The sequence below is a fragment of the Carcharodon carcharias genome, chromosome 8 (genome assembly GCF_017639515.1).
Source record: "Carcharodon carcharias isolate sCarCar2 chromosome 8, sCarCar2.pri, whole genome shotgun sequence".
In the NCBI taxonomy this organism is placed as follows: Eukaryota; Metazoa; Chordata; class Chondrichthyes; order Lamniformes; family Lamnidae; genus Carcharodon; species Carcharodon carcharias.
The window spans coordinates 136,520,969-136,545,947 of NC_054474.1; the positions used below are offsets into that span (position 1 = coordinate 136,520,969).

At 41.7% G+C, this 24,979-nt stretch overlaps 1 protein-coding gene across 3 annotated transcripts in view; it reads left to right on the forward strand.

The window, feature by feature from the left end:
* Positions 1-24,979, forward strand: part of LOC121280872 (astrotactin-2-like) — a 1,734,361-nt gene that overhangs the window by 1,538,338 nt on the left and 171,044 nt on the right. For all 3 annotated transcript variants that reach the window (XM_041193192.1, XM_041193193.1, XM_041193194.1), the window contains one exon: positions 4,972-5,113. In XM_041193192.1, coding sequence (XP_041049126.1) covers positions 4,972-5,113 — 142 coding nt within the window. The remainder of the gene's footprint in view (positions 1-4,971; positions 5,114-24,979) is intronic.

Sequence of the window (24,979 nt, forward strand, 5' to 3'; positions counted from 1 at the left end):
GAAACGTGTAATCCCCCTGAGTCCCAGGGTGGCATCCATGATGCTCTGGACCAGAGTACAGTTCCAGCATTGCCCCAAATGGCACTGCTGGAACTGAAGAGTTGCCGGCAGCACTTGGAGGCAGGACATTGTCACTTAAAGGGACGGGAGCCCCAATGTTGTGCAGTTAATTGCCTGATTCCTTCAGAATCAGTTGGGGCTTGCAGAAAAGGCTGAAACAGGATTTCCGCAAACATTCTGACTCACTGAAGGGCCGCAGCCACTTTGAAAAATTCAGCCCATTTTTGGACTATTCCTGTTGTATCAGTGTCAGTCATTTTGAAGGCTAGCTTTTGCTAGTTTTCTAGATTGTTTTCGGACAGTCTTATGGGACATGATAAACCTCTGTATAACTGAATGGTCTTTGGTCTTTTTTATTTCTATCTCTTTTGTTGGTATCTTTCATGCCCATCCCCCACCCACCACCCCCCCCCCCCCCGCCCCTCCCCCCAAGACACCCTGCAATATAACTCTTTGATCATATTGCTTATAAACCATTTTCCTTGGGAACATATGCTAGCTGTTAACATAGAAATCAATTACATTTGGGTCTCATCCAATCGTTCATGGGTAAATGCACAGCACCATGGATTATACCAACAACATAGGTAGGACTAGGAAAGAAGTTCTGCTTAGACAGTATGAGGAGCTAGATACCAAATTGAAGAGCAGAACCTCAAAGGAAATGATCTCTGGATTATTACCTGATCTACATGCCAATTGGTAGAGGGCACATAAGATTAGTGAAATGAATACTTGGCTCAACAATGGTGTGGGAAAAGTGGGTCTCAGTTCATAGGGCACTGACATCAGTACTGGGGAAAGTGGCGGCTGTACCGTTGGGATGGTGTACACCTGAACCATGCTGGGACCAGTGTTCTAGCAAACCACATAACTAGGGAAATAGAGAGGGCTTTAAACTAAACAAGGATGGTGAGGGCTTGAGCTTTTTTTGAAGAAATAAATTGAGGGGTAAAGTCAAGGCAAAATAGTAGTAAAGGCTAGAGAATGGCAGGAAGGAACAGAGAGGAAAAACCTAAGAATACACCATCAGTCCAGACTAGATGTTATAAAGATAACAAAAAAGACAAAGCTAAAAGCTCTGTATCTGAATGTGCATAGCATTCATAACAAAGTAAACAAATTGATAGTGCATGTTGAAGTAAATAAATATGATCTGATGGCCATTACAGAGACATGGCTGCAGAATGACAAGGATTGTATTTTGAATATTGATGGTAAATGACATTCAAGAAGTATAGAGAGCTAGGTAATGGAGGTGGGAAAGTACTGTTAATCAAGGGCGGCATTAGTGCAGTATTTCAAGATGAACTTGGTTCAGGAGATCAGGATGTGGAATTGGTTTGGGTGGAGATGAGGAATAGTAGAAGTCGCTAGTGGGAGTGGTCTACAGGGCCCCTAACAGTAACCACAATGCAGGACAAAGTATACAAGAAGAAACATTGGGTGCTTGTGATAAAGAGATGGCAATAATCAGGGTGATTTTAATCTACATATAAACTGGAAAAATCAGATTTGCCTTGATGAGGAATTCATAGATGCTTTTGAGATAGTTTCTTAGAGCAGCACATTCTGGAACCAACCAGAGAGTAGGTTATTTTAGATTTGGTATTGTGTAGTGTGACAGGATTAATTAATGACCCCAGTGTAAAGGCACCCCTAGGTAGCAGTGACCACAATATGATTGAACTTTACATCCAGTTTGAAAGGGAGAAGAATGGGTCTAAGACTAGCATTTTAAATTTAAATAAGAGCTACTATGGGCATGAAAGCTGAGCTTGCCGAAGTGACGGAAAAAGTATTTAACTACACAAAGATGAGTGACAGTTCAGATGATTGGTCAGAATATAAAGAAGGGCAGAAAATGACTAAAAGGTTAATCAGGAGAAAGAAATTATAGTATGAGAAGAAGCTAACTAAGAATGTAAAAACACATAGCAAGAGTTTCTACAGGTATTTAAAAGGTAAAAGAATAAGTAAAGTGAGTGTTGATTCTTTAGAGAGTGAGAATGGGATGTTAACAGTAGATAATAAGGAAATGGTGGATGAAATGAACAAATATCGTATTTCTGTCTTCACTACAGAAGATACGGAAAACATTCCAGTTATAGCTGTAAATCAGGAGATGGAAGGGAAGGAGGAAATTGGTGAAATTACAATCACTAGTGTCACGGTACTGAGCAAACTGATGAAGCTGCAGGCTGACAAGTCTTAAGGTCCTGATTCATTCTAGGGTCTTAAAAGAGGTGGCTAATGAGGTAGTAGATGGGTTGGTGTTAATTTTCCAAAATTCGTTAGATCCTGGAAAGGTTCCATCAGACTGGAAAGTAGCAAATATATCCCTTCTATTCAAGAAGGGAAGGAGGCAGAAAATAGGAAATAGAAAGTAAAATACTGTTTTATTCTATACTCCTAACAATCTCATCATCATTTCCAGGCCTCCTTTCTTGGCTGAGAAGGTCAAAAGACCAAAGTTCCTTGGCACCCCAACCCTGCGCAATCATGTTGGTTTGATGGAATGGATGGGCCTGAAAATTGAATTATTCATATCATTGCCTTGGTATTAGGTTAAACATAGTGCTTAAATAAATGGGATTTACAAGTGGAAAGCACTTAATTTCGACATGAAGACAGGTGTGAAAAGAAGTCCTTTAGAAGGATATATTGGCCTTGGAGGGAGTGCAGTTTAGATTTCGCAGAATGATACCCAGGCTCTAGGGGTTAAATTACAAGGAGAGATGACAAAATATAAGGTTCTATTATCTAGAATTTAGAACGTCAAGGGTTGATTTTGATGGGAGGAGGTTAGTTACAGAACGTTGTCTCTTTAAAAGGGCTTCATGGTCTTCAGTAGGTCAGCTCTAAGTCTTTATTAACAAGTAGAACTGTTTACACATGTACAGTAAAGGGTACAAGCTGGGAGCTAGCACCATGCTTAGGTCTTAACCAGTCTCTGCTCAACACCACACTGACTCCTGGGTCTGGGTCATGTGCCTTCTTACATCACTGTTTGGGTAGTACTGTACTCAGTCCCACATTAATCCAGTATGTACCAGACCCTTATACTACAGATTTGATTGAAGTTTTCAAGATATTGGGAGGAACAGGTCAGGTAGAAACTTGGTTGGGAGTCTAGAACTAGGTAGTATGGTATAAAAATTAGAGTGCTTTCGGGAGTGTAATTAGGAAACACTTCCACATGAAAAAGATGGTGGACGTTTCGAATGTTCTTCTGTAAATGGCAATCGATGCTTGATCAATTGTTAATTTTAAAACTGAGATTGATTGATAGATTTCTTTTGTTAACCGAAGTATTAAGGGATATGGGGCAAAAGCGGGTATATGGAGTTAAGTTCCAGATCAGCCACGATCTCACTGAATGGTGGAAGAAACGTGAAGGTCAAAATGGCCAATTCCTGTTATATGTTGTGACAGGAGTTGTAGGTATTTATATAGAAGCTTCACCTTCTATTTTAAGATTATAATTCTATCAATGTGCTCCTTGTAAGTGAGATGAAGATTTTTTTTCTATTTCGCTTGCCTTAAATCAGAATTAATGCCCTTTTTTGCAGTAGGCAATGGTATTTTATGTCACATTTGGCTTCAGGAAGGAAGAAAGCAGGGTGAATTAAGGTTATAGGCCAATCAGAGTCACTCATGGAAATTTTTTCAATTCATTTGTGTACTGGGAGTAAAATGCAGATAGGCTTTAGAATTTATGAGGGATCCCAGTGTGATACAGGTAATAGAGATGAGTCATTTTCCTGGATTGGAAAGAGGTACTCGTGCACTGCTCAAATGACAGTTCAAGAGTGCTCATTGACAAAATGGTGTATGATGGGGCTAACACAAATAAAGAAGGTGAAAAATATTAGGGAGGAAAATGAAAGGGGATTTGTGCCACACCATCATGTACATTTTAGAAGTTAATGCATTAAAACTTTAACAGTAGACATCTGTTTTAGGAAACCAAATGGCTGAATGTATTAGTATTTAATTCTCAGACTTCCCTCGTAGCCTCGTGAGCATGAATTCCAAAACTATTCACGTAATTTCTTACTGCTTGCTACTCTCGAGGAATCATGTGCATTTGACTCGATGAATAATGTTTCTGTTGTAGATCCTTTGCATGGATTTCAGGGGGAATACTGTGGATTTCCAGTGGTGGTAAAATCAGGGAACTGATTGATGAAATGTAAATACCATCAAGCTGCAAATATATCCCACACTGGCAGCTTATTACCTCTATCCCACGCTTGGAGACATTTGTTTATTTAAGATAAATGGCTTCAGCCTCCTCTTAAGGAAACAGTGTTTCTACCCTCAGACAGTTGTACTGTAAACTGAAAGTTTTCTGTCCTCTAATTGTCTTTAAATCTCTTAATGCTTGCGAGCCAATTATTTAACGCATAAAATATACTTTAAATTTAAAGCATGAAATGGTTACAATAACAAAAAGTCTATGATATATGACCGCACACGGAAAAACAGAATTAAGCAAAAACAAAATGCGCACACATATACACGTGACTATTTATAAAGCAAGAATGCAGAGGAAAATAGACCTAATACATTTCATCCCACTTGCACAAAATTAAAGAGAAAGAAATCAAAATGGCTGAGAGGCCAGAACACATTTAACCTTTAACAAAGTAATAGCCTGCAGGAGACCAAAAACATCTTAAGAAATTCTGAACATTGTTTTCCTTTTCTTTAAAAGATCTTAGGAATTTGGTTAAAAGAAAATAAAGAAATGAGGAAAAAGGATGACCTAATTTTCCCCCAATACAGGAACAGCCCGTGGAAATGCCAGAGTTACTTTGCATGATGCATGTCAAGAAGCTTTTGTTTGCCTGTACTTATTTTAATTCATTTTCGTCATCCTTCTGTTGTGTGTTTTTATTTTACTAGGGGAATCTCTGAGCTTTGCGGATGACCTTCTTTCAGGCCTGGGGTCCTCCTGTGTGGTGGTGGGGAAAAACCATGGGGTTGCCTCGGAAACAACCACGTACTCCTTAATTTTCAAATGCCTGGAACCAGACAGTTTCTACAAGTAAGCAAAAACAAATAACGCACAAGCACGTGCTAATGCACACGCACACATACTGGGGTTGCCAACTCTGGTCGGATGTATTCCTGGAGGTTTCAGCACATGACCTCCCACCTCAATCGACCCACTCCCACATTACCCTAATTGCTCCATCTCCATGTGCAATGCATCTCCACCCCAATTAGAAAGCAAACAAGCTCTTTGTTAATTGATTGGATTAACCTTGACTTTTAGTCTAATCATTTCCTTTCCTCATCTCCAACATTTTTGTAACTAATAAATGAAAGTGTTTCGAGAAAATGAAAAAACACAAGCTGTTTAAATTCCCCACAATTTTTCTCCTTACTTACAGAAGTATGCAGGAGAATAATTGCCAATTCCAGGAGACCCCAGGACAGTCCTGGAGTGTTGGCAACCCTAATACACATTTTCAAATGGGATCTTTCAAATAAATGTTTTGATGGCGGCTTCAAACAAAATTATGTAAGAAAAAAGCTACAGAAACTGCTATCGGTTGTTGTGTTAAATTGCAAGGAAATCTAGATTGTGAGTTACCGTTGCAAACTTGTATAAACAGCTCGCTAACTTCAGCATTTTCCCTCTCCATGGCTATTTTTCCTTACCAGGAAAGATGTTTTGTGGTTCGTTTGTTTTCCTTAGTACGGGAGTCTTTCAAAACTTGGCACGCCGTGTTTAACACCTCCACAAGGTGCTTTTATTTTTCTTCACCCCAACAGTTGCGGAAGTCACAGCTGAACAAATTTCAATGTTACACTTTTGTGTTTATTCCTTTTGCTGCTGGTGGATTGGATTCCTCAGTGGTGTTTGACATGAGAAGGTTTGTGTTTGACAAGTCTCATGTTTGCATGCCAGGTTTCCCCATGTTTACAAATGAGTATGTTGTCAACCACTCTTTGCCATGGCCAGATATAAAAACAACTCACTAATTAACGATGGCCATATTTTTCCTAACACATCTCTGTAGTTCACAATGGAACATTTCTGTTCTTTCTCATTTCTCCATTGTCTCATCTTACTTACACATCACACAGCCCGTCGAGGTTTTGGAACTTTAAACCACGGAGTTTAAGATTGATGCTGGCTGCTTTCAGGAACATGTGTACTTTCTGATTCCTGTATGGTGAGAAATGAGAGTGAGTCCTTTCGAAATGATTTCAATGAATTTCTGAACTAATTGAAATTGCAGAAAATTGGAAATAAATGCAGAAAATATTTGAAATATACAGTAAGACCACCTTTTAACAAAAAAAGTTCCACCTACTATCAATTTCCAAGGTTTTCTGTTTTAAATATTCCTGAAGATTGAATTTCCTATTCAAAGTGGTGCTGTGGAAGGGACAGCGCTGCAGTACCAAGGGGTTTTGGAGCTGTCTTCTATGTTGCTAAAGTTTGGTGTGAAAATTTAAATGCAACTTCTTCTGTATGAGTGGCAGAACAAAGTTACATGAACATTGGCACATTAGAAACCTTTTTTTCTAATTGATGCAATGATAAGTAATTTATAATATCAGACATAATAACATAAATGTATTAGCAGTCACAATACTCCTCCTCTGATGTCTCAATTCTTTGCAAGCTATTTGATGACAGTACCCTTTACATCATAATCACTTGGCCTCTCTTTGATTTGGCTTGGACCTTGGAGATGGCGTTTAAGCCTGATTGTTTTAAGGCATGTTTCTGAAGTGAAAGTTTGTTTTTTTTTTAATAATATAGGATACACACAGGATAACTGAGGTTTTGATAAAGGTTAAACCCAGTTGAACCTGACTTTTACATCCTAAAAGACATGTCAGGATTAAATCTGATGAGACTCAAAAATGTCAGTGTTGGCACTCCACTCCTGGTGTGACACACACACAGAGCTGCTTTCCTTGTTGGCACAGTGAGCCATTCAGCTCACTTTGCAGCTGCCCACCCCACCTGTAAATGGCTGGAGAGAAAGTACTGTGGTACTTATTTATTTAAAATGCTTCAGTTTCTTTCAATTTCTGATTTAAGCCTAAATCCTTGTGATTACTCGGCTTCTGATACCAAAGAGAATTTTATTTGCTCAGACTTCACTTAATTTGAAACAAATAGAATAAGACAAAATTCAAAGATAAATGGTGCACATCATCTGCGATCTAATTAAGAGGTAGAAAGAGGTAGGGGGTTAAGGTGATGACCATCATTGCAAGGCCAGTAACATTTTTATTTTTTTTTTTAGAATCCAAAAACCCAGATATTTATTTAAAGAATGAAACCACGAGGTTCACAGTTTAAATCAAAACTATTTTACTACCCAAAAATCAAAGAGCACGAATACTAATAAATACACTCTGGGCAGAATTTTTCACTTGGCATGCGGGCACATGCCTGACACACTCGAGTGTGAAATAACACGTGATGACGTCAAGCAAACGTCTCGACGTCATCACGCACTCGCACAATATTTCGGTCAGCGGGCATGCGCGGGATTCGGCAGCATGCCCGTCGACAAATAAGAAGCCTATTAAGGCTGTTGGCATTGCAATTACCAGGGAGTTTTTGTTGCTCATCCAACTTTATAGTTGGCGGGTGGGTGAATTGGCCATGTGGCCTTTGCCTTTTTGCGGAAACCTCATTCAAGGGTGGGATGAGGTTTCCGAGATTAATTTAAAAAAAGATTAAAATGATTGGACAGAATTTTCAGCATCCATATGTTTAGATGAATTATTCTGATGTGTGCACATATTTTTCGGCATTTTAAAATCTTTATTTTAGACTTTTGGATTCTTCAGGTCACTGAGGCAGCTCTCTGCCTTCAGGGGTCATTCTGTGAGTGCTCCACCGTGACCATACTGACTTCAGCATTCACCCTCCTCCAACCCCACCCCGGCAGGGCTGAGCATTTCAGTGCACCTTTCATACTGCCTGACTGTTAATTGGCCAGACAGCGTGAAATCGCGATAGGGGGCTAATCAATTTTCTACTTTTATTATCTTTAATGTAACTGACTATTTAAGATACAGGACAGGATTTTGAGTTCAGTGTGCAGGTGTGGCCGGCAGGCCCGGGAGCAGCTGGGAAACGGGCCGTTGCACGCTGAACTCAAAATCCTGCCCTCTATCTTAAAAAGTCAGTTACATTAAAGATGATAAAAGTATAATGAACTCAGTTACCTATAATCTAATTCGAATGCTAAATCATATTTCCTTCTACACCCATTAGACTTACTTTCCCAATAAACTCAAGTCAGAGACTTATAAATAAAATTGGAAGAATCACTTGGTCTGAGTACTGCTTCAAAGATTTGTGTGAGAGTTGAGATTTCTTGAGCCTTCCGCTTACTTCCAACAGTGACCTAATTTATTTCCCCCTCTACAGGAACAGCCTGTGGAAATGCCAGAGTTAACTTTGCATGATGCATGTCAAGAAGCTTTTGTTTGCCTACACTTATTTTAATTAATTTTCATCATCTTTCTGTTTTGTGCTTTCCCTTCAAATTTCCTTCAAACATCTTATAGTTGCAAATTTCCTGTTCAACTCTAGCAGCTTAAGCATAATTACCTTAGGTTAGAACTTTTCTTCTAATATTTTTTAACTCTGGAGTTTTGCATCTAGTTCTCTCTCTCTTTCTCTCAGTTTGGCTATACCAGAAGTTCAGCTCACTGTTAGGAGTCCTTCAGTTAACAAGAAGTTTAAACTCTTTTAGCCAAGACACAACATTTCAACTGAACTCTGAGAGAGATGTTTTTCCTCTCCAGCTAGCTTGTTCTCCAGCTAAAAGCTAAAACTTCTTGAACACTAAAAGACACCACTTCAGTTAACTTACATTGACTTGTTTTCCTTCTTTTGTTTATCTCCCAGGGAACCTGGTCACACGATAATAAACTGAAAGCCAAGTGCTTTACTAGAAATCATATCGTAGAGAAACCTAGTTCTTAAGGGACCATCACCCAACACAAAATATAGCCTTTTACACCAAAAACACATGGGCCATCACATAAGTGAGAGTTCAAACAAGTTATGTACATTACTTCAATGCTGGACCATCGAAGTGCGGAGTTACACACTTAGGCTGGGCTTTTCCAGCACCTCCATCCGCCAGGATTTTCCAGCCTCATTGAAGTCAATAGGCTTTTGAATGGCCCGCCACATTTTCTGGCCCCACCCCTGCCTTAACGGAGCCTTAAAATTCTGCCCTTAGATTTCCTGATCAACATTATTTTATAGCTGGTTGTAATACTTTAATTTTTAAATAACTGATGAAAAAATCATGCATCTGTATGCTTTGGTTTAGAAATTTTCAAAGTTGATTTTACTGCCATACATGTTCTAAATATTTTATGGATTCATCAATCATTTTATTTATAACATTCTTGCCAAAGAATAAATTAAATTCTGTGATGAGACAACACAGCTTCGTCAAGGCAAAACAATCTTGAAAGTGAAAGTGATTCACTTATAAGTGTCAAGTGGATTTGCTTATGAGGGTCATGACAATGAGCTTATACAGGGCAAGCCAATGCATTCATAAAGGTCAATGTACTGTACCAAAAAAGGTCAAAGAAACACTGTTATAATGGTCAAAGTAGTGCACTTGTAAAGACCAACCTAATGTGTTGTTTTTTATTCATTCGTGGGATATGGCCATTGCTGACAAAACCAACATTTATTGACCTTTCCTTGAGAAGGTGGTTGGACTTTGCTGCAATTTGTATGGTGTTGGTACACCGACAGTATTGTTAGGGAAAGAGTCCCAAAATTTTGACCCAGCAATGACAAAGAAACAATGATATATTTTCAAATCAGCGTGGTATTTGTCTAGGAGGGGAACTTGTAGGTGGTGGTGTTCCCATATGCCTGCTGCCTTTGTGCTGCTAGATGGTAGAGTTTGCAGATTTGGAAGGTGCTCTGTCGAAGGAGCCATGCACTGTATCCTGTAGATAGTATACACGGCAACTACACTGGTGGAGGGAATGAAAGTTTAAGACGATGGATAAGGTACCGATCATCTGTACTGTTATTTTAAGGATGATGTTGAAATTGTTGAGTATTGTTGGAGCTGTATTCACCTTGTCAAGTGGAGAGTATTCCATCACACTCCTGAATTCTGATTTATAGCTGGTGAAAAAGTTTTGGAAAGTCAGGAGGTCAGTTAATCAGCACACAATACACCGCCTCTGACCTGCACTTGTAGTCACAGTATTTATGTGGCTCATCCAGTTAAGTTTCTGGTCAATAATGACCTCAATATATTGATGTTTAATAACATGCAAGGCAATGTGTTTATGAAGGTAGGGATTTTGCACTTATAACGTTCAAGGCAATGCAGCTAAAAACATTGATATTCTTCAGCTATTTCTCCTCCTGCACTAATCTGCCTTCCCCTTTTCTAGGAAGGTTTGGATTCTGTCGTGTTTTGAATTATGAGGCCCTTTGTGTAGGGGGAAGGAAAATATAAAATAATGTACAAATTGGCCAGTAGCTACATTTTTCTTTCATTATTTGTTAGCGCAAGTGGGCACAGCTTTAAGTTGTAACAGATTCAGAACTGAATTGTAATTTAAACAGAAGTGATACTGTTCAACACAATCTGTATAATATGTGATTAGTACATTTTGGGATAATGTGATGCATAGCTTTCCAAGTTGCAGGGGATTGCATATTTTGTCGATATTAATACTAGCTTCCTGGAAGGAAATTATAGAGCACTAATCAAATTGAGAAGTCAGATTACATCCTAAGTGATGAGCAGTGAGCTTGAGCAATTTATCATCTGAACACTGAGATTTAATTACTGCTGTTAATTAGCTCCCATTTTTTCATTTATGATAAATTGTGAGATTTAAAACCTCCATCCTACTGGGGCTTCAGTGTTAATTTTTGTTGGTGTGATGGCATTTGTATGATGGTTTTTGGTTTGGTGTGATGGTGTTGGCGTTGGTGTGATGGTGTTGATGTGATGGTGTTGATGTGATGGTGTTGATGTGATGGCGTTGGTGTGATGGCGTTGGTGTGATGGCATTGGTGTGATGGCGTTAGTGTGTTGGTGTTGGTATGATGGTGTTGGTGTGATGGTTTTTCGTTTGGCGTTGGTGTGATGGCGTTGGTGTGATGGTGTTGGTGTGATGGTGTCAGTGTGATGGCGTCAGTGTGATGGTTGTTGGTTTGGCATCAGTGTGTTGGCGTCGATATGATGGCGTTGGTGTGATAGTGTTGGTGTGATGTTTTTTGGTTTGGCGTTGGTGTGATGGCGTTGGTGTGATGGCGTTGGTGTGATGGTATTTGGTTTGGTGTTGGTGTGATGGCGTTGGTGTGATGGCGTTGGTGTAATGACATTGATGTGATGGTATTGGTGTGATGGTTTTTGGTTTGGCCTTGGTGTGATGATGGTGGTGTGCTGACGGTGGGCTGACATTGTTGTGATGGCATCGGTGTGATGGTGTCAGTGTGTTGGCGTCGGTGAGATGGTGTTGGTGTGATGGTTTTTGGTTTGGTGTTGGTGTGATGGCGTTGGTGTATTGGAGTTGGTGTGATGGCATTGGTGTGTTGGAGTTGGTGTGTTGGTGTCAATGTGTTGGCCTCGGCATGTTGGCCTCAGCATGTTGGCGTCGGTGTGATGTCGTTGGTGTGATGGTTTTTGGTTTGAAGTTGGTGTGATGGCGTTGGTGTGATGGAGGTGGCGTGATGGCATTGGTGTGTTGGCATCAGTGTGATGGCGTTGGTGTGATAGTGTCGATGTGATGATTTTTGGTTTGGTGTTGGTGTTGGTGTGTTGGTGTTGGTGTGTTGGTGTTGGTGTGTTGGTGTTGGTGTGTTGGTGTTGGTGTGATGGCGTCGGTGTGTTGGCATTGGTGTGATGGAATTGGTGTGATGGAATTGGTATGATGGTTATTGGTTTGGCGTTGGTGTAATGGTTTTTGGTTTGATGTTGGTGTATTGGTGTTGGTGTGTTGGCATTGATGTGATGGCGTTGATGTGATGGCATTGGTGTAATGGTTTTTGGTTTGATGTTGGTGTGATGGTGTTGATGTGATGGCGTTGGTGTAATGGTTTTTGGTTTGATGTTGGTGTGATGGCATTGGTATGATGGTGTTGTTATGATGGTGTTGGTGTGTTGGCATCAGTGTGTTGGCATCGATGTGATGGCGTCAATGTGATGGCGTTGGTGTGATAGTGTTGGTGTGATGGTTTTTGGTTTGGTGTTGGTGTGTTGGTGTTGGTGTGTTGGCATTGGTGTGTTGGCATTGGCGTCAGTGTGATGGTGTCGATGTGATGGCATTGGTGTGATAGTGTTGGTGTGATGGTTTTTGGTTTGACATTGTTGTATGGCATTGCTGTGATGGCATTGGTGTCTTGGCACTGGTGTGCTGGCATCAGTGTGATGGAGCCGGTGTGTTGGCTTTGGTGTGTTGGCGTCGGTGTGATGGTGTTGATGTGATGGCATTGGAGTGATGGTTTTTTGTTTGATGTTGGTGTGATGGCGTCGGTGTGTTGGCGTTGGTGTGTTGGCATCAATGTGATGGTGCTGATGTGATGGCGTTGGTGTGATGGTTTTTGGTTTGGCATTGTTGTGATGGCATCTGTGTGTTGGTGTTGGTGTGATGGCATTGATGTGATGTCGTTGGTGTGATGGTTTTTGATTTGGCATTATGATGGCATCGGTGTGTTGGCATTGGTGTGTTGGCATTGATGTGTTGGCACTAGTGTGTTGGCATCAGTGTGTTGGCATCAGTGTGTTGGCATCAGTGTGTTGGCATCGGTGTGTTGGCATCGGTGTGTTGGCATCGGTGTGATGGCATCGGTGTGATGGCATCAGTGTGATGGCATCGGTGTGTTGGCATCGGTGTGTTGGCGTTGGTGTGTTGGCCTCAGTGTGATGGCATTGATGTGATGTCGTTGGTGTGATGGTTTTTGATTTGGCATTGGTGTGATGGCATTGGTGTGTTGGCATTGGTGTGATAGCATCGGTGTGATGGCGTTGATGTGATGGCGTTGGAGTGATGGTTTTTGGTTTGGTGTTAGTGTGATGGCATCGGTGTGATGGCGTTGGTGTGTTGGCGTTGGTGTGTTGGCGTTGGTGTGATGGCCTTGATGTGATGTCGTTGGTGTGATGGTTTTTTGCTTTGGCATTGTGTTGGCATCGGTGTGTTGGCATCGGTGTGTTGGCATCGGTGTGTTGGCATCGGTGTGTTGGCATCGGTGTGTTGGCATCGGTGTGTTGGCATCGGTGTGATGGCATCGGTGTGATGGAATTGGTATGATGGTTATTGGTTTGGCGTTGGTGTAATGGTTTTTGGTTTGATGTTGGTGTGTTGGCGTTGGTGTGTTGGTGTTGGTGTGTTGGCGTTGGTGTGTTGGCATTGATGTGATGGTGTTGATGTGATGGCATTGGTGTAATGGTTTTTGGTTTGATGTTGGTGTGATGGTGTTGATGTGATGGCGTTGGTGTAATGGTTTTTGGTTTGATGTTGGTGTGATGGCATTGGTGTGATGGCGTTGGTGTGATGGCGTTGTTATGATGGTGTTGGTGTGTTGGCATCAGTGTGTTGGCATCGATGTGATGGAGTCAATGTGATGGCATTGGTGTGATAGTGTTGGTGTGATGGTTTTTGGTTTGGTGTTGGTGTGTTGGTGTTGGTGTGTTGGCATTGGTGTGTTGGCATTGGCGTCAGTGTGATGGTGTCGATGTGATGGCATTGGTGTGATAGTGTTGGTGTGATGGTTTTTGGTTTGACATTGTTGTATGGCATTTCTGTGATGGCATTGGTGTCTTGGCACTGGTGTGCTGGCATCAGTGTGATGGAGCTGGTGTGTTGGCTTTGGTGTGTTGGCGTCGGTGTGATGGTGTTGATGTGATGGCATTGGAGTGATGGTTTTTTGTTTGATGTTGGTGTGATGGCGTCGGTGTGTTGGCGTTGGTGTGTTGGCATCAATGTGATGGTGCTGATGTGATGGCGTTGGTGTGATGGTTTTTGGTTTGGCATTGTTGTGATGGCATCTGTGTGTTGGCGTTGGTGTGATGGCATTGATGTGATGTCGTTGGTGTGATGGTTTTTGATTTGGCATTATGATGGCATTGGTGTGTTGGCATTGGTGTGTTGGCATTGGTGTGTTGGCACTAGTGTGTTGGCATCGGTGTGATGGCATCAGTGTGATGGCATCAGTGTGTTGGCATCGGTGTGTTGGCATCGGTGTGTTGGCATCGGTGTGTTGGCATCGGTGTGTTGGCATCAGTGTGTTGGCGTTGGTGTGTTGGCCTCAGTGTGATGGCATTGATGTGATGTCGTTGGTGTGATGGTTTTTGGTTTGGTGTTAGTGTGATGGCATTGGTGTGTTGGCATCGGTGTGTTGGCGTTGGTGTGTTGGCTTTGGTGTGATGGCCTTGATGTGATGTCGTTGGTGTGATGGTTTTTTGATTTGGCATTGTGTTGGCATTAGTGTGTTGGCATTGGTGTGTTGGCATTGGTGTGTTGGCATTGGTGTGATGGCACTAGTGTGTTGGCACTAGTGTGTTGGCACTAGTGTGTTGGCACTAGTGTGTTGGCATTGGTGTGATAGCATTGGTGTGATGGCGTTGATGTGATGGCGTTGGAGTGATGGTTTTTGGTTTGGTGTTAGTGTGATGGCATTGGTGTGTTGGCGTCGGTGTGTTGGCGTTGGTGTGTTGGCGTTGGTGTGATGGCGTTGGTGTGATGGCCTTGATGTGATGTCATTGGTGTGATGGTTTTTTGCTTTGGCATTGTGTTGGCATTGGTGTGTTGGCATTGGTGTGTTGGCATTGGTGTGTTGGCATTGGTGTGATGGCACTAGTGTGATGGCATTGGTGTGTTGGCATTGGTGTGTTGGCATTGGTGTGTTGGCATTGGTGTGTTGGCATTGGTGTGTTGGCATCGGTGTGTTGGCGTCGGTGTGATGGCATTGATGTGATGTCATTGGCGTGATGGTTTTTGATTTGGCATTGGTGTGATGGCGTTGGTGTGATGGCGTTGGTGTGATGGCGTTGGTGTGATGGCGTTGGTGTGATGGCGTTGGTGTGATGGCGTTGGTGTGATGGCGTTGGTGTGATGGCGTTGGTGTGATGGCGTTGGTGTGATGGCGTTGGTGTGATATTGTTGGCGTGATGGTGTTGGCGTGTTGGTGTTTATGTGCATTGAAATGCATGTGTGTGTGCATGTATATATTGATTGGCAATGATGAAAAACATTGGGTTGAAATTGTGCTATGTAGTATTAGCAACTGATGCATTGGCATGATTTAATTAAATTCTATTATTATCTTAGTATAAATATAATGATATGGACCCTTTATGTATTTTATATTAATATTCCATTGCGTAATTTCATGCTAATTAAGATAAATAATATGGAGGGGGGATGTGTTTATTTTTTGCCGAACATAATGCACAATTATGTGATCGATCTGAAATGAAGGGCTGAATTTTACCAGCCCATGAGAAATGTACTGAAGGTGGGAAGGGTTGTAAAACGGTTTCAGAAAGAGTCTTCCAGCCACCACCGGATATTCCCAGAAGTGGGAATGGCAGCAGATTGGCTGCCCCCCTGCTGGAGGTGGGCAGCCAATTAATTCGATTAAGTGGACAATTAACAGCTCCTGCTGTAATTTTGCTGTATATTAAGGGAGCCTCCAGCGGCTTTCTTTGGGGGTGACCTCCCTTTCTGGTTGATCCATGACCCAGGGAGGGCGCCCTCCCTGCCGCTGCTCGGTGACAATGGCAGCCCTCGTGGATCTGACACCGCCACTGGTACATACACTGCCTGGCACATAAGAAATAAATCCTTACTTGGCCTTTGAGGAGGTCTTAACATGGGACTGCTCCTTCCTCCTCCCAGCAACCTAGGCAGCGGCCACCTCCATGGGTGGACCAACAGTTTGAAGAGGCATAACTTAATTGGATGTCAGTACCAGTTGCGGCCTCTTAATTGGCTGCTGGAAGAAAAAATTTGTACGTCGTCCCGCAATTTGCCCATGCAGACTTGGGACCTGTTTTCGGCCTTGGCGGCAGGAGTCCATTGATTCATGTAAAATTCTGCTCAAAGTTTCAAGTTGTTTGAAACGTTTCAAGGAAATTGTTCCTTGTTCTTTTCTTGATCAACATTGCTGCATAATTGTAATCACTGCAGCTTTAAGGAATGTAGTGACTGTAGCTTTAAGATTTGTTGTACTGTCGAATCAGCCTGAAGCGCAGGGAACCCTAGGGGTGGAGTTTGTGTCTGGTTGTGGATCTTGATGGAATCATGGCAACTACTGCTGAAGCCCTGTAAATAAAGTTCTCTGTTTCTTATGAGAAACCTGTCTGGAAAATCAAGTCCATAACAACTGGTGACGAGGATAAATTGGGTCCAGTGCTGTCCCTCAGCCAGTGAATGTCAGTATCTTGTTTTGAACAGAAGAAAGGGAAAATATACTCAACAGGTATGCCATTTTTTGGCAGGATCGACCCCTTCGACTCATCTACAGAGGACTGGAGTCAATATATAGAACACCTCGGTTCCTTTTTCCAAGCAGATCTGAAAATGAATTGTTATCAATGTGGAATTAAGCTTATCCCTGAAACTTGCTGCTTTAAAGAGGTGGAGTGCCATTATTTTCATAAAAGAGGGCACATACTGAAGCAATGTAAAGCAAGATTGAGACAGACTCCCAGGCAGCAAACTAAACAGATCGAGGTACATAATGTGGAAGAACCAGAAACCACTAATTCTGATGTTTATTCTCTATTTAATGTGAAAGTTGTGAAAACAGAGCCAATCACTGTTACTCTGCAGGCCAATGGAAAACTTTTGATTATGGAAGTGGATACTGGTGCATCAACCACTGTAATGGGGGAGCACACATTCAAATATTTAAACAAGGGTACTCAACAATTGAATATGGAGTAGATTTCAGCCAATTTGAAAACATATTCTAGTGAAACTATACAAGTGGAAGGTATTACCACTATATCTATTTATTACAAATACCAGACAGCTCAGCTCCCTGTGATTGTAGTGGAATGTGAAGGACCAAGCTTTCTAAGTCATAATTGGTTGAGGGAAATTAACCTTGATTGGCTGGTGAGATTTCAAAAGGAAGCCGGAAGAGTTCCTGAGTTGGTAAAGGAACAAGGCAAGGTATTTCGGATTGAGCCTGGACAGTCAAAGGACCTTAAGCAGATGCAAAAGGATTGTGTAACCATTCAGCACCCTGAGGAACCGAAGACTGTCTTAAACAGCAGCATGGAAGAACAGCAGAAGAAATCCAAGGAGATTCTGCTAAATTACAGAATTCAAGATGGAGCGAGTGAGCTTCGCAAAGAATTGGAAAACCTTTTGAAAGGCCTTCACATGCTACAAGGATCCCTTAGCTCAAAGTTTGTACCTCTGAAAAATTGGAAGAGAAGCAGAACGAATTTAACGTCACTGTGAACAAACTGAAGAACCAGTTGGCAGAGAAGACGCAGCAATGTTCAAGTCTCCAGGAGGAAGCCAAAAGATACAAAAAGGAGACAGAAGACCTGAAGAATTGGCTGAGTGAAACAAAAGAGGCATTAGAAAGAAAAGTCCAAAATACAAGTGAACGATGAAGCCATGAGTTGCTCCACCCCTGAATGGAACCAAGTTGAGATTTCACCTGGTCTGGCTGACTGTGAAGTCAAAATGAAGGACGAGACTAAACTCTGTGGTAGACAGAAGAAGACAAGATGGAAGATGGTTCAGAAAAGACAATGAACGACCCCACTCACTATTACAGGTTCCACGCCTTCAGAATTACTTATGAAGCACTGCCTTCATATGAGATGAAGCCTGGTACTTCCCAATTTGGCAAAGAAGGTAGAGGACAGTCAAGGGAATCAAAAATTGCTCACAATTTGCACAGCTTAGAGCGAGAATTTACTGTAGGTGAAACAGTATTTGTATGAAACTTCGGTGGTGGATTGAATTTGTTACCTGGTATAATAGTTTCTGTGACCGGATCGCTGTGGTACCACATAGAAGTGGATGGCTGGATCACTCAAGAACACATGGAGCATTTGAGAAGAAGGGAGATAGCCCAACAAATCGATGTTCCACCTGTAACCATTGTAGAACCTGTGGTCCCCATTGTGATCGATCAACCAAGGATAGACACCAGATGTCTCTGTCAGAGTGAATAACACTGAACTGCCTATGCCTAAGGAGGTACCTGATGTTGCTCCAGTTCCAGAAAATGAAGATTCAGTGAGAGATTCTAAAATCATAGAGCTACGACATTCCACTCGGATCAGGAAACCACCTGAGTGACTGAACTTATAATTTCATAACCTGTGTATATATTTGTAATGTTATGAATGTAGTTGTTCTTGTAAATACAAACTGTATTAAAAAATTTAAAGGTGGAGGAATGTGGTGACTGTAGCTTTAAGACTTATTGCACTGTGTAGTATTGTGCAACAGCATGAGCAAATCAGCCCGAAGCGGGGGGGAACCTTTGGGGTGAAGTTTTTGTCTAGTTGTGGGTCTTGATGGAAGCATGTATCTACCGTTGAAACCCTGTAAATAAAGTTCACTGTTTCTTATCAGAAACATGTCTAGAAAATCAAGGGCAGGATTTTACGCCCCATGGGCAGGCGTGCGACCAACCCGATCGGGCAAGTGTCCAATGCCATCATGCACTCGCACAGTATTTTGGTCGGCGGGCATGCACGAGAGTTGGCAGCATGCCCGCTGACAATTAAGAGACTCATTAAGGCCCTTAATCAATTAATTGAAAGCAATTTTTTGCTGCCTGTCCAGCCTTATGGTTGCCAGGTGGGCCAATCGGCCACAAGGCCTTTGGATTTTTTTATGAAACCTCATCCACAGGTGGGATGAGGTTTCCAATAGTAATTAAAATAAAAATAAAAATTTTTAGACATTATTTTTAATATGCCCCTGTTCATGTGACTGAGTCATATTGGGGGCATGTTTCTCTCATTTTTAAAACTTTTATTTCTGTTCCTACAAATCTTCAGCTCCCTGGGGCAGCTCTGGCCATTATTTGGCCAGCCAGCGTGAAATTGTGGTTGGGGGCCGATCCCGGGCCACCGACCATTTCCCGGCCACTATCGGGTCTGCCTGCTGCGCTGGCCTGATGACTTGAAAACCCTGCCCCAAGTCTGTATCAATAAAATAAAAGCAAAATATTATGGATGCTGGAAATCTGAAACAAAAACAGAAAATGCTAGAAAAACTCAGCAGGTCTGACAGCATCTGTGGAGAGAGAAGCAGAGTTAATGTTTCGAGTCCCTGTGACCCTTCTTCTATATCAATAATGTAAGACAAAAAAAATTAATTTGAATATTAATATAACACCTTCAGGTTGAGGTTAGTAATTGGTCTGAGGGCATGTTAAGTTATGTATGTGGTCTAAACCCTAAATCAAAATTAATGTCCGGAGTGACATTTTCAATAGTATGGAGCAATGACAAGATATTTATAAACCTGAGTATGTAACTCCCAGCAAAATAAAGGCCTGTATCATGATATGCCACATCATGGCATGATTTGGTGTGCATTTGTCTAAGAAGTTATTACTCAAGTACGGAATTGTTTCTTCAGTGATTTGTGGGGAGTGGATTGAGTTACCTGATGTGTTTTTATCCATCTCTGTCGTCCCACGTTAATAATTCTCTCCAGTGCTTGGATGGATTTAACACAGGGAAGGTTTCTGGAGCTGAGCTCTAATTGGCTGATTTCTGTCATTTCTACTTAAAATTCATCAATTACCAAAATTGACCACAAGGAAAGATTTCCTTCCACATTTAGTGAAGACACAAGCAAATACAGTCCTGCCTGCAGTGTTATCACATGACACTGCAGCACCTTTCATGTCTCACTCCATCGGCGATGCCTCGGAATCAAGGATGATGTCCGTCAGGCTTGGTGAGACTTCATATGACTGAGGAGCCCAATTTTAGATCCACATGTTCTTCCGCAATGGAGGCATATTGTTGCGCAAGGGAGTGGAAATCATATCCCCGGGTTGGCTTCCTTCTCCTTCCTCTGCTGCTGCCGTCCTACCTCGTTGTCGAGTCAGAGTCTTGAGGTGGCTTGTGCCTTGATGGACCAGGTGGTGCCAGGGCAAGTGATCAGCAGCATTCTCCTCCCGGTCAGTGGTGTTAATGCATCCGTGCTTTAGGGCAATCTTGAGCGTATCCTTATACCTTTTCCTTTGGCCGCCCTTTGAGCGTTGGCCAATGGAGAGCCGTGAGAAGAGAACCTGCCAAGGGAGGTGGTTTTTGAGCATCTGGATGCAACGGCCCGCCCATCAGAGTTGGTTCTGCAGGAGCAGGGCTTCAGTGCTGGTAGACACAGCTTCATGGAGGACGCTTGTGTTAGTCCAGCCGTCCTCCCATTCGATCCCCAGGATTCGACTCAAGCACAGCTGATGAAAGATCGCAAAGATCTTAATGTGGCTTTAGTAGACAGCCCATGGAGACAATTTTCTCCACGTCGGGGATGGGGTTTTGCGGGTGTGGGCGCGGACCTAATTGGCGCCCCTGATCGGGTCCACGGCGCCATTTTATGTGGGTGGGCCAATTAAGGCCCACCCAGTGTAATGCGCACCCAGAAGCACTGTGCGCTCCCTTGCGGGGCGGGTGAGGGGTGGTTTCCCTGAGTCGGGAATGCACCCAAAAGAGTGCAGAAATCCCCCTGAGGCACAGAGGGTGCTTCAGGGAGATAAGTTTTAAGTGTTAAAAATTTTAATAAAGAAACAAAATTTAAGACATGTCCTCTCATGTGACAGTGTCACATGAGCGGGGACATGTCAAAGAACTTTCATGAAAACATTTATTTAATTCATAAACCATTCATGAAACTTCATCCCGCCCGTGGATGAGGTTCCATGAAAAATGCGAAGGCCACCTGGGCTCTTCACCTGCCAGCCAATCTTAAGATTGGTCGGGCAACTTTCTCAATAGGTTTAATTAGTTAACTAATGGCCTTAACAGGCCTTTGACAGTACGGTGAGCACACAGCCAAGTCGGCTGTGCACCAGCCATACTGAAAATCTAAATGACGCATGGTGACATCGGAACGCACTCCTGACATCACCTTGCATCATTTTACGCCTCGGTGAGCGAACCCCGCCCCCGCTTGCTGAGCCAAAAATTCTCCCCCATGTTTCGCTGCAGCAGAGCAGGGTGATCAACACAACGGCCTTATAAACCAGAACCTTTGTTAACTTGCAAAGGTCCCTGTTGTCAAAGACACGTTGGTGCAGCTTGAAGAAGGAAACGCTGGCACAGCTGATTGGATGTTGGACTTTCTCATGGATGGTAGTCCCTTGGGAGAGGTGGCTGCCGAGATAAGGGAAGTGCTGCACGTATTCCAGAGCCACCCCATCTATGTGGATGAAGTACCATGTCTCACTCCAGCATGCCATCAATTTACTGCAACAAAAAATATATTTATTTTATAGGCATCAATGATTTAAAACCGCATTTGAGAAAAACAGCATGATTACAATTTTAAGCGACATTAATGACCTAACGCCACAGAGGGAAATCCATACTGACAATGCCGGAGCCAGCTCTACTATTTGCAGTGTCTTTTGAGTACTGGATGTGGGCCTGGATTTTCATGTCAGAGGTGGGGAGTGGGACTAGGGAAATTTTCCAGCTTGGCATGCCCACCTCAGGAAAAAACTCCTGGAAAGGTGCGTTTTTAGCTCAATGCGGGGCAGGGCAGTTTGGGTGGGGCTGGATGCACGCTGGAGTTGGACCCACCGCCCCTGAAACAGTTCTGAGCTGGTCACAGAGGTCGCTGAGAACAAAAGGCCTGCCTCGGTTCTCTGGGACTTTGCCTGAAATTACTGTCCAATTTGTGCATAAATAATTGTGAATGCTATTTGTTGCAGCATTATTTTTATAGTAAACTCTGGCCCAGTATCTTTTCTCTGCTGTACAAACAACAGAGGTTAGGAGAAAAAGACAGAAAAAACAATTAGGAAGGCAAAGAGGAACAACAAAACTAAACTATCAAGGAACATAAGGTAGAAAAATATTCTACAGGCATATGATTCAATAAAAGAAAGCCTGGATGGGAATAGAGCCACAAAGGGATGGTTAAAATAAAATCACAGGCAGTGGTAGTAAAGTAGAAGAAACATTACATAATCATTTTGCTCCGTATTTACCAGGGAGTAGACCAGGTGGACATGACATTGGAAGGTGAGATTAGAAATGATATTACCAAATTTAAAATAAGAAGAGAAATATTAAATAAACAAATCAAGCTTTGGTCCAGATGGATTAAACCCATGTATTTTAAAAGAATCTAGCAAAGGGATAGCAGGTACACCATTACACATATTTAATAATTGATTAGGAAAAGGTGTTGTGCCAGATGACTGGCAGATAATTAATGGAATACCTGTATTTAGGATGGGAGATAGAACATGCCCAGGGAAGATAATAGACAGGTCAGCTTAACATTAGTACTGTAAAAGAAAAAATAATGGAATCCCTACTAAAGGACAGAGCAACAAAAACATAAACTAAAAATATAAAAAAATATAATAATAAATTGATTTCAAAAGGGAAAGTCTTGCTTGACCAGCCTCATTGAATTCTTTGAAGAGGTAACAGACAGAGTAGACATGGGCATTGTAATCGAGGTAATTTATGTGGATTTCCAAAAGGTTTTCGATAAATTGCCACATAGTAGACCAATGAATAAGATCAGAGCATATGGAGTCAGGGGCCAAGTAGGAGAATGAATATCCAGCTGGCTTCAAGGCAGAATGCAGAAAGTAGGAATAAAGGGTGGCAGAAATTGGAAAGTGGCGTCCCTCAAATATTTATTGTTCACAACTTATATTAATGATTTAAACTTTGGAATCAAAACACAATTTTTACAGTTGTGGATGACACCAAATAATCAATACTGAAGGAAGAATGCAACAAATTAGAAGGATACATTGATAAACTCGTAGGATGTACATATAATTGGAAAATAAATATCAACGCAGTTACATGTGAAGTAATACGTTTTGGTAAGAAAAATTATGAGATCACATTTTCCTTGCAAGGTAAGAATCTGAATGGAGTAGAGGAGCAAAGGGATTTCTGAATACAAATGCACACATCAGTACAAGTAACAAAGGTTAATAGGACCATAAAAAAACAAGCACTTGGGTTTATTTCTAGATGGATAGAATTGAAATCTAGAGCAGTTATGCTAAATGTATATTGAGCCTTGACTAGACCACACTTGGAGAACTGTGTACAATTCTGGTTACCATATTATAAAAATGGATATTTACACACTAGAGAAGATGTAAAAGAGATTTACAAGGATGCTACCAGAAATTCGAAGTTATACTAACAAGGAGAGGGTGAACAGGCTGGGTCTCTTTTCTTTTTTAAAGACAAGGCTAAGGGATGGGAATCTTTAAAATTACGAAAGTTTTTAATAGAATAAACACCAAGTATTTGGACTTGTGGGTAAGGTGCAGAAGCCATTGACATAAGATCATCATCTAGAAATCAAATAGGGAAATCAGAAGAAACCTCTTTACTCAGAGGGTGGAGAGACTATGGAACTCGCTAGCACAGGAAATGGTTGAGGCGAATGGTAAAGATGCATTTAAGGGGAGGCTTGTTAAGCATATAATGAAGAAGGAATTAGGGGGTTTTACTGATGAGGAAAGGTGGCAGGAAGCTTGAGAGGAGCATAAACACCAATATGGACTGGTTGGGCCATGTGGCATGTTTATGGCTGTATATCCTATGTAATTCTATGTCGTGTGTCACTTTGGAAGAATAATGAGGAGACACAATATAAGTCAAATGGTACAATTGCAAAGAAGATGCAGGAATAGAGAGAACTGAGAGTTGCGTACTGAAATCTTTAAAGGTGGCAGGACAATTAGATAAGGCTCTTCAAAAAGCATAGGGAGTCTTTGGCTTTATAAGTAGAGGCATAAATTACAAAAGCAACAAGTTATACTAAATGTTTACAAATCATTAGGTTGGCCCCAGTTGAAGATTGTTTCCAATTCTGTATGCCACACTTTTGGAAGGATGTCAAGGCATTAGAAAGGTACCAGAGATGAGGAGCTTGGTAAAGTTTGCTGTGAAAATTTATCTTCACCTGTATGAGTGAGTGGCTAAACAAATTTATATATTGCACATTATGTATTTTTATTTCTTTTTATAGAAACAAAGTTGAATGATCTGTAATATTAGACAAAGCAACATATTGTCAGTCACTATACTGGGATCTCTTCTGAATGTCTAAACTCTTCACAAACATTTGGAGAGACATCAACATCACTGAATTCCTCTATAATTTAGGTTGAATCTTGGAAGTGATATTCAAGCCTGACAAATTTTAAGGCTTTTTTCCTGAAGTGAAAGTTTTGTGTTTGTCAACAGTATGGAACAGCTCAGGATACAACACAGGATAACTGAGGCTTGTCATTTAAGGGTTGAACCCAGCTGAACCTAATTTTTTCTTTGCAAAAAACATGTTAGCATTAAATCTGATGAGACGCAGAAAGATCATGGCACAGCACTACTGGTAGTAACTGTTTTTCCTGTTATTACAGTATGCAGTTCAATCACTCCTAATATTTGACAGTCAGCATTGACCTATGGCATATCTGCAGTTGTCTGTGTCACCTTTAAATGGCTGGGGAGGAAATGCTGACCACTTATTTACATAAATTTCCTTTTAAATTGTGGCACAGGTGAGGGACTTCAGTTATGTGGAAGGACTATTTATCAAATCCCTTCATAATTATGTACGCCTATTAAATCTCCCCTTAACTTTCTCTGCTCTAAGAAAAACAACTCAATCTTCTCTAGCTCACTATGTTCCTACACCTTCTGCTGCTGGAGTGAAAATTAGGTAT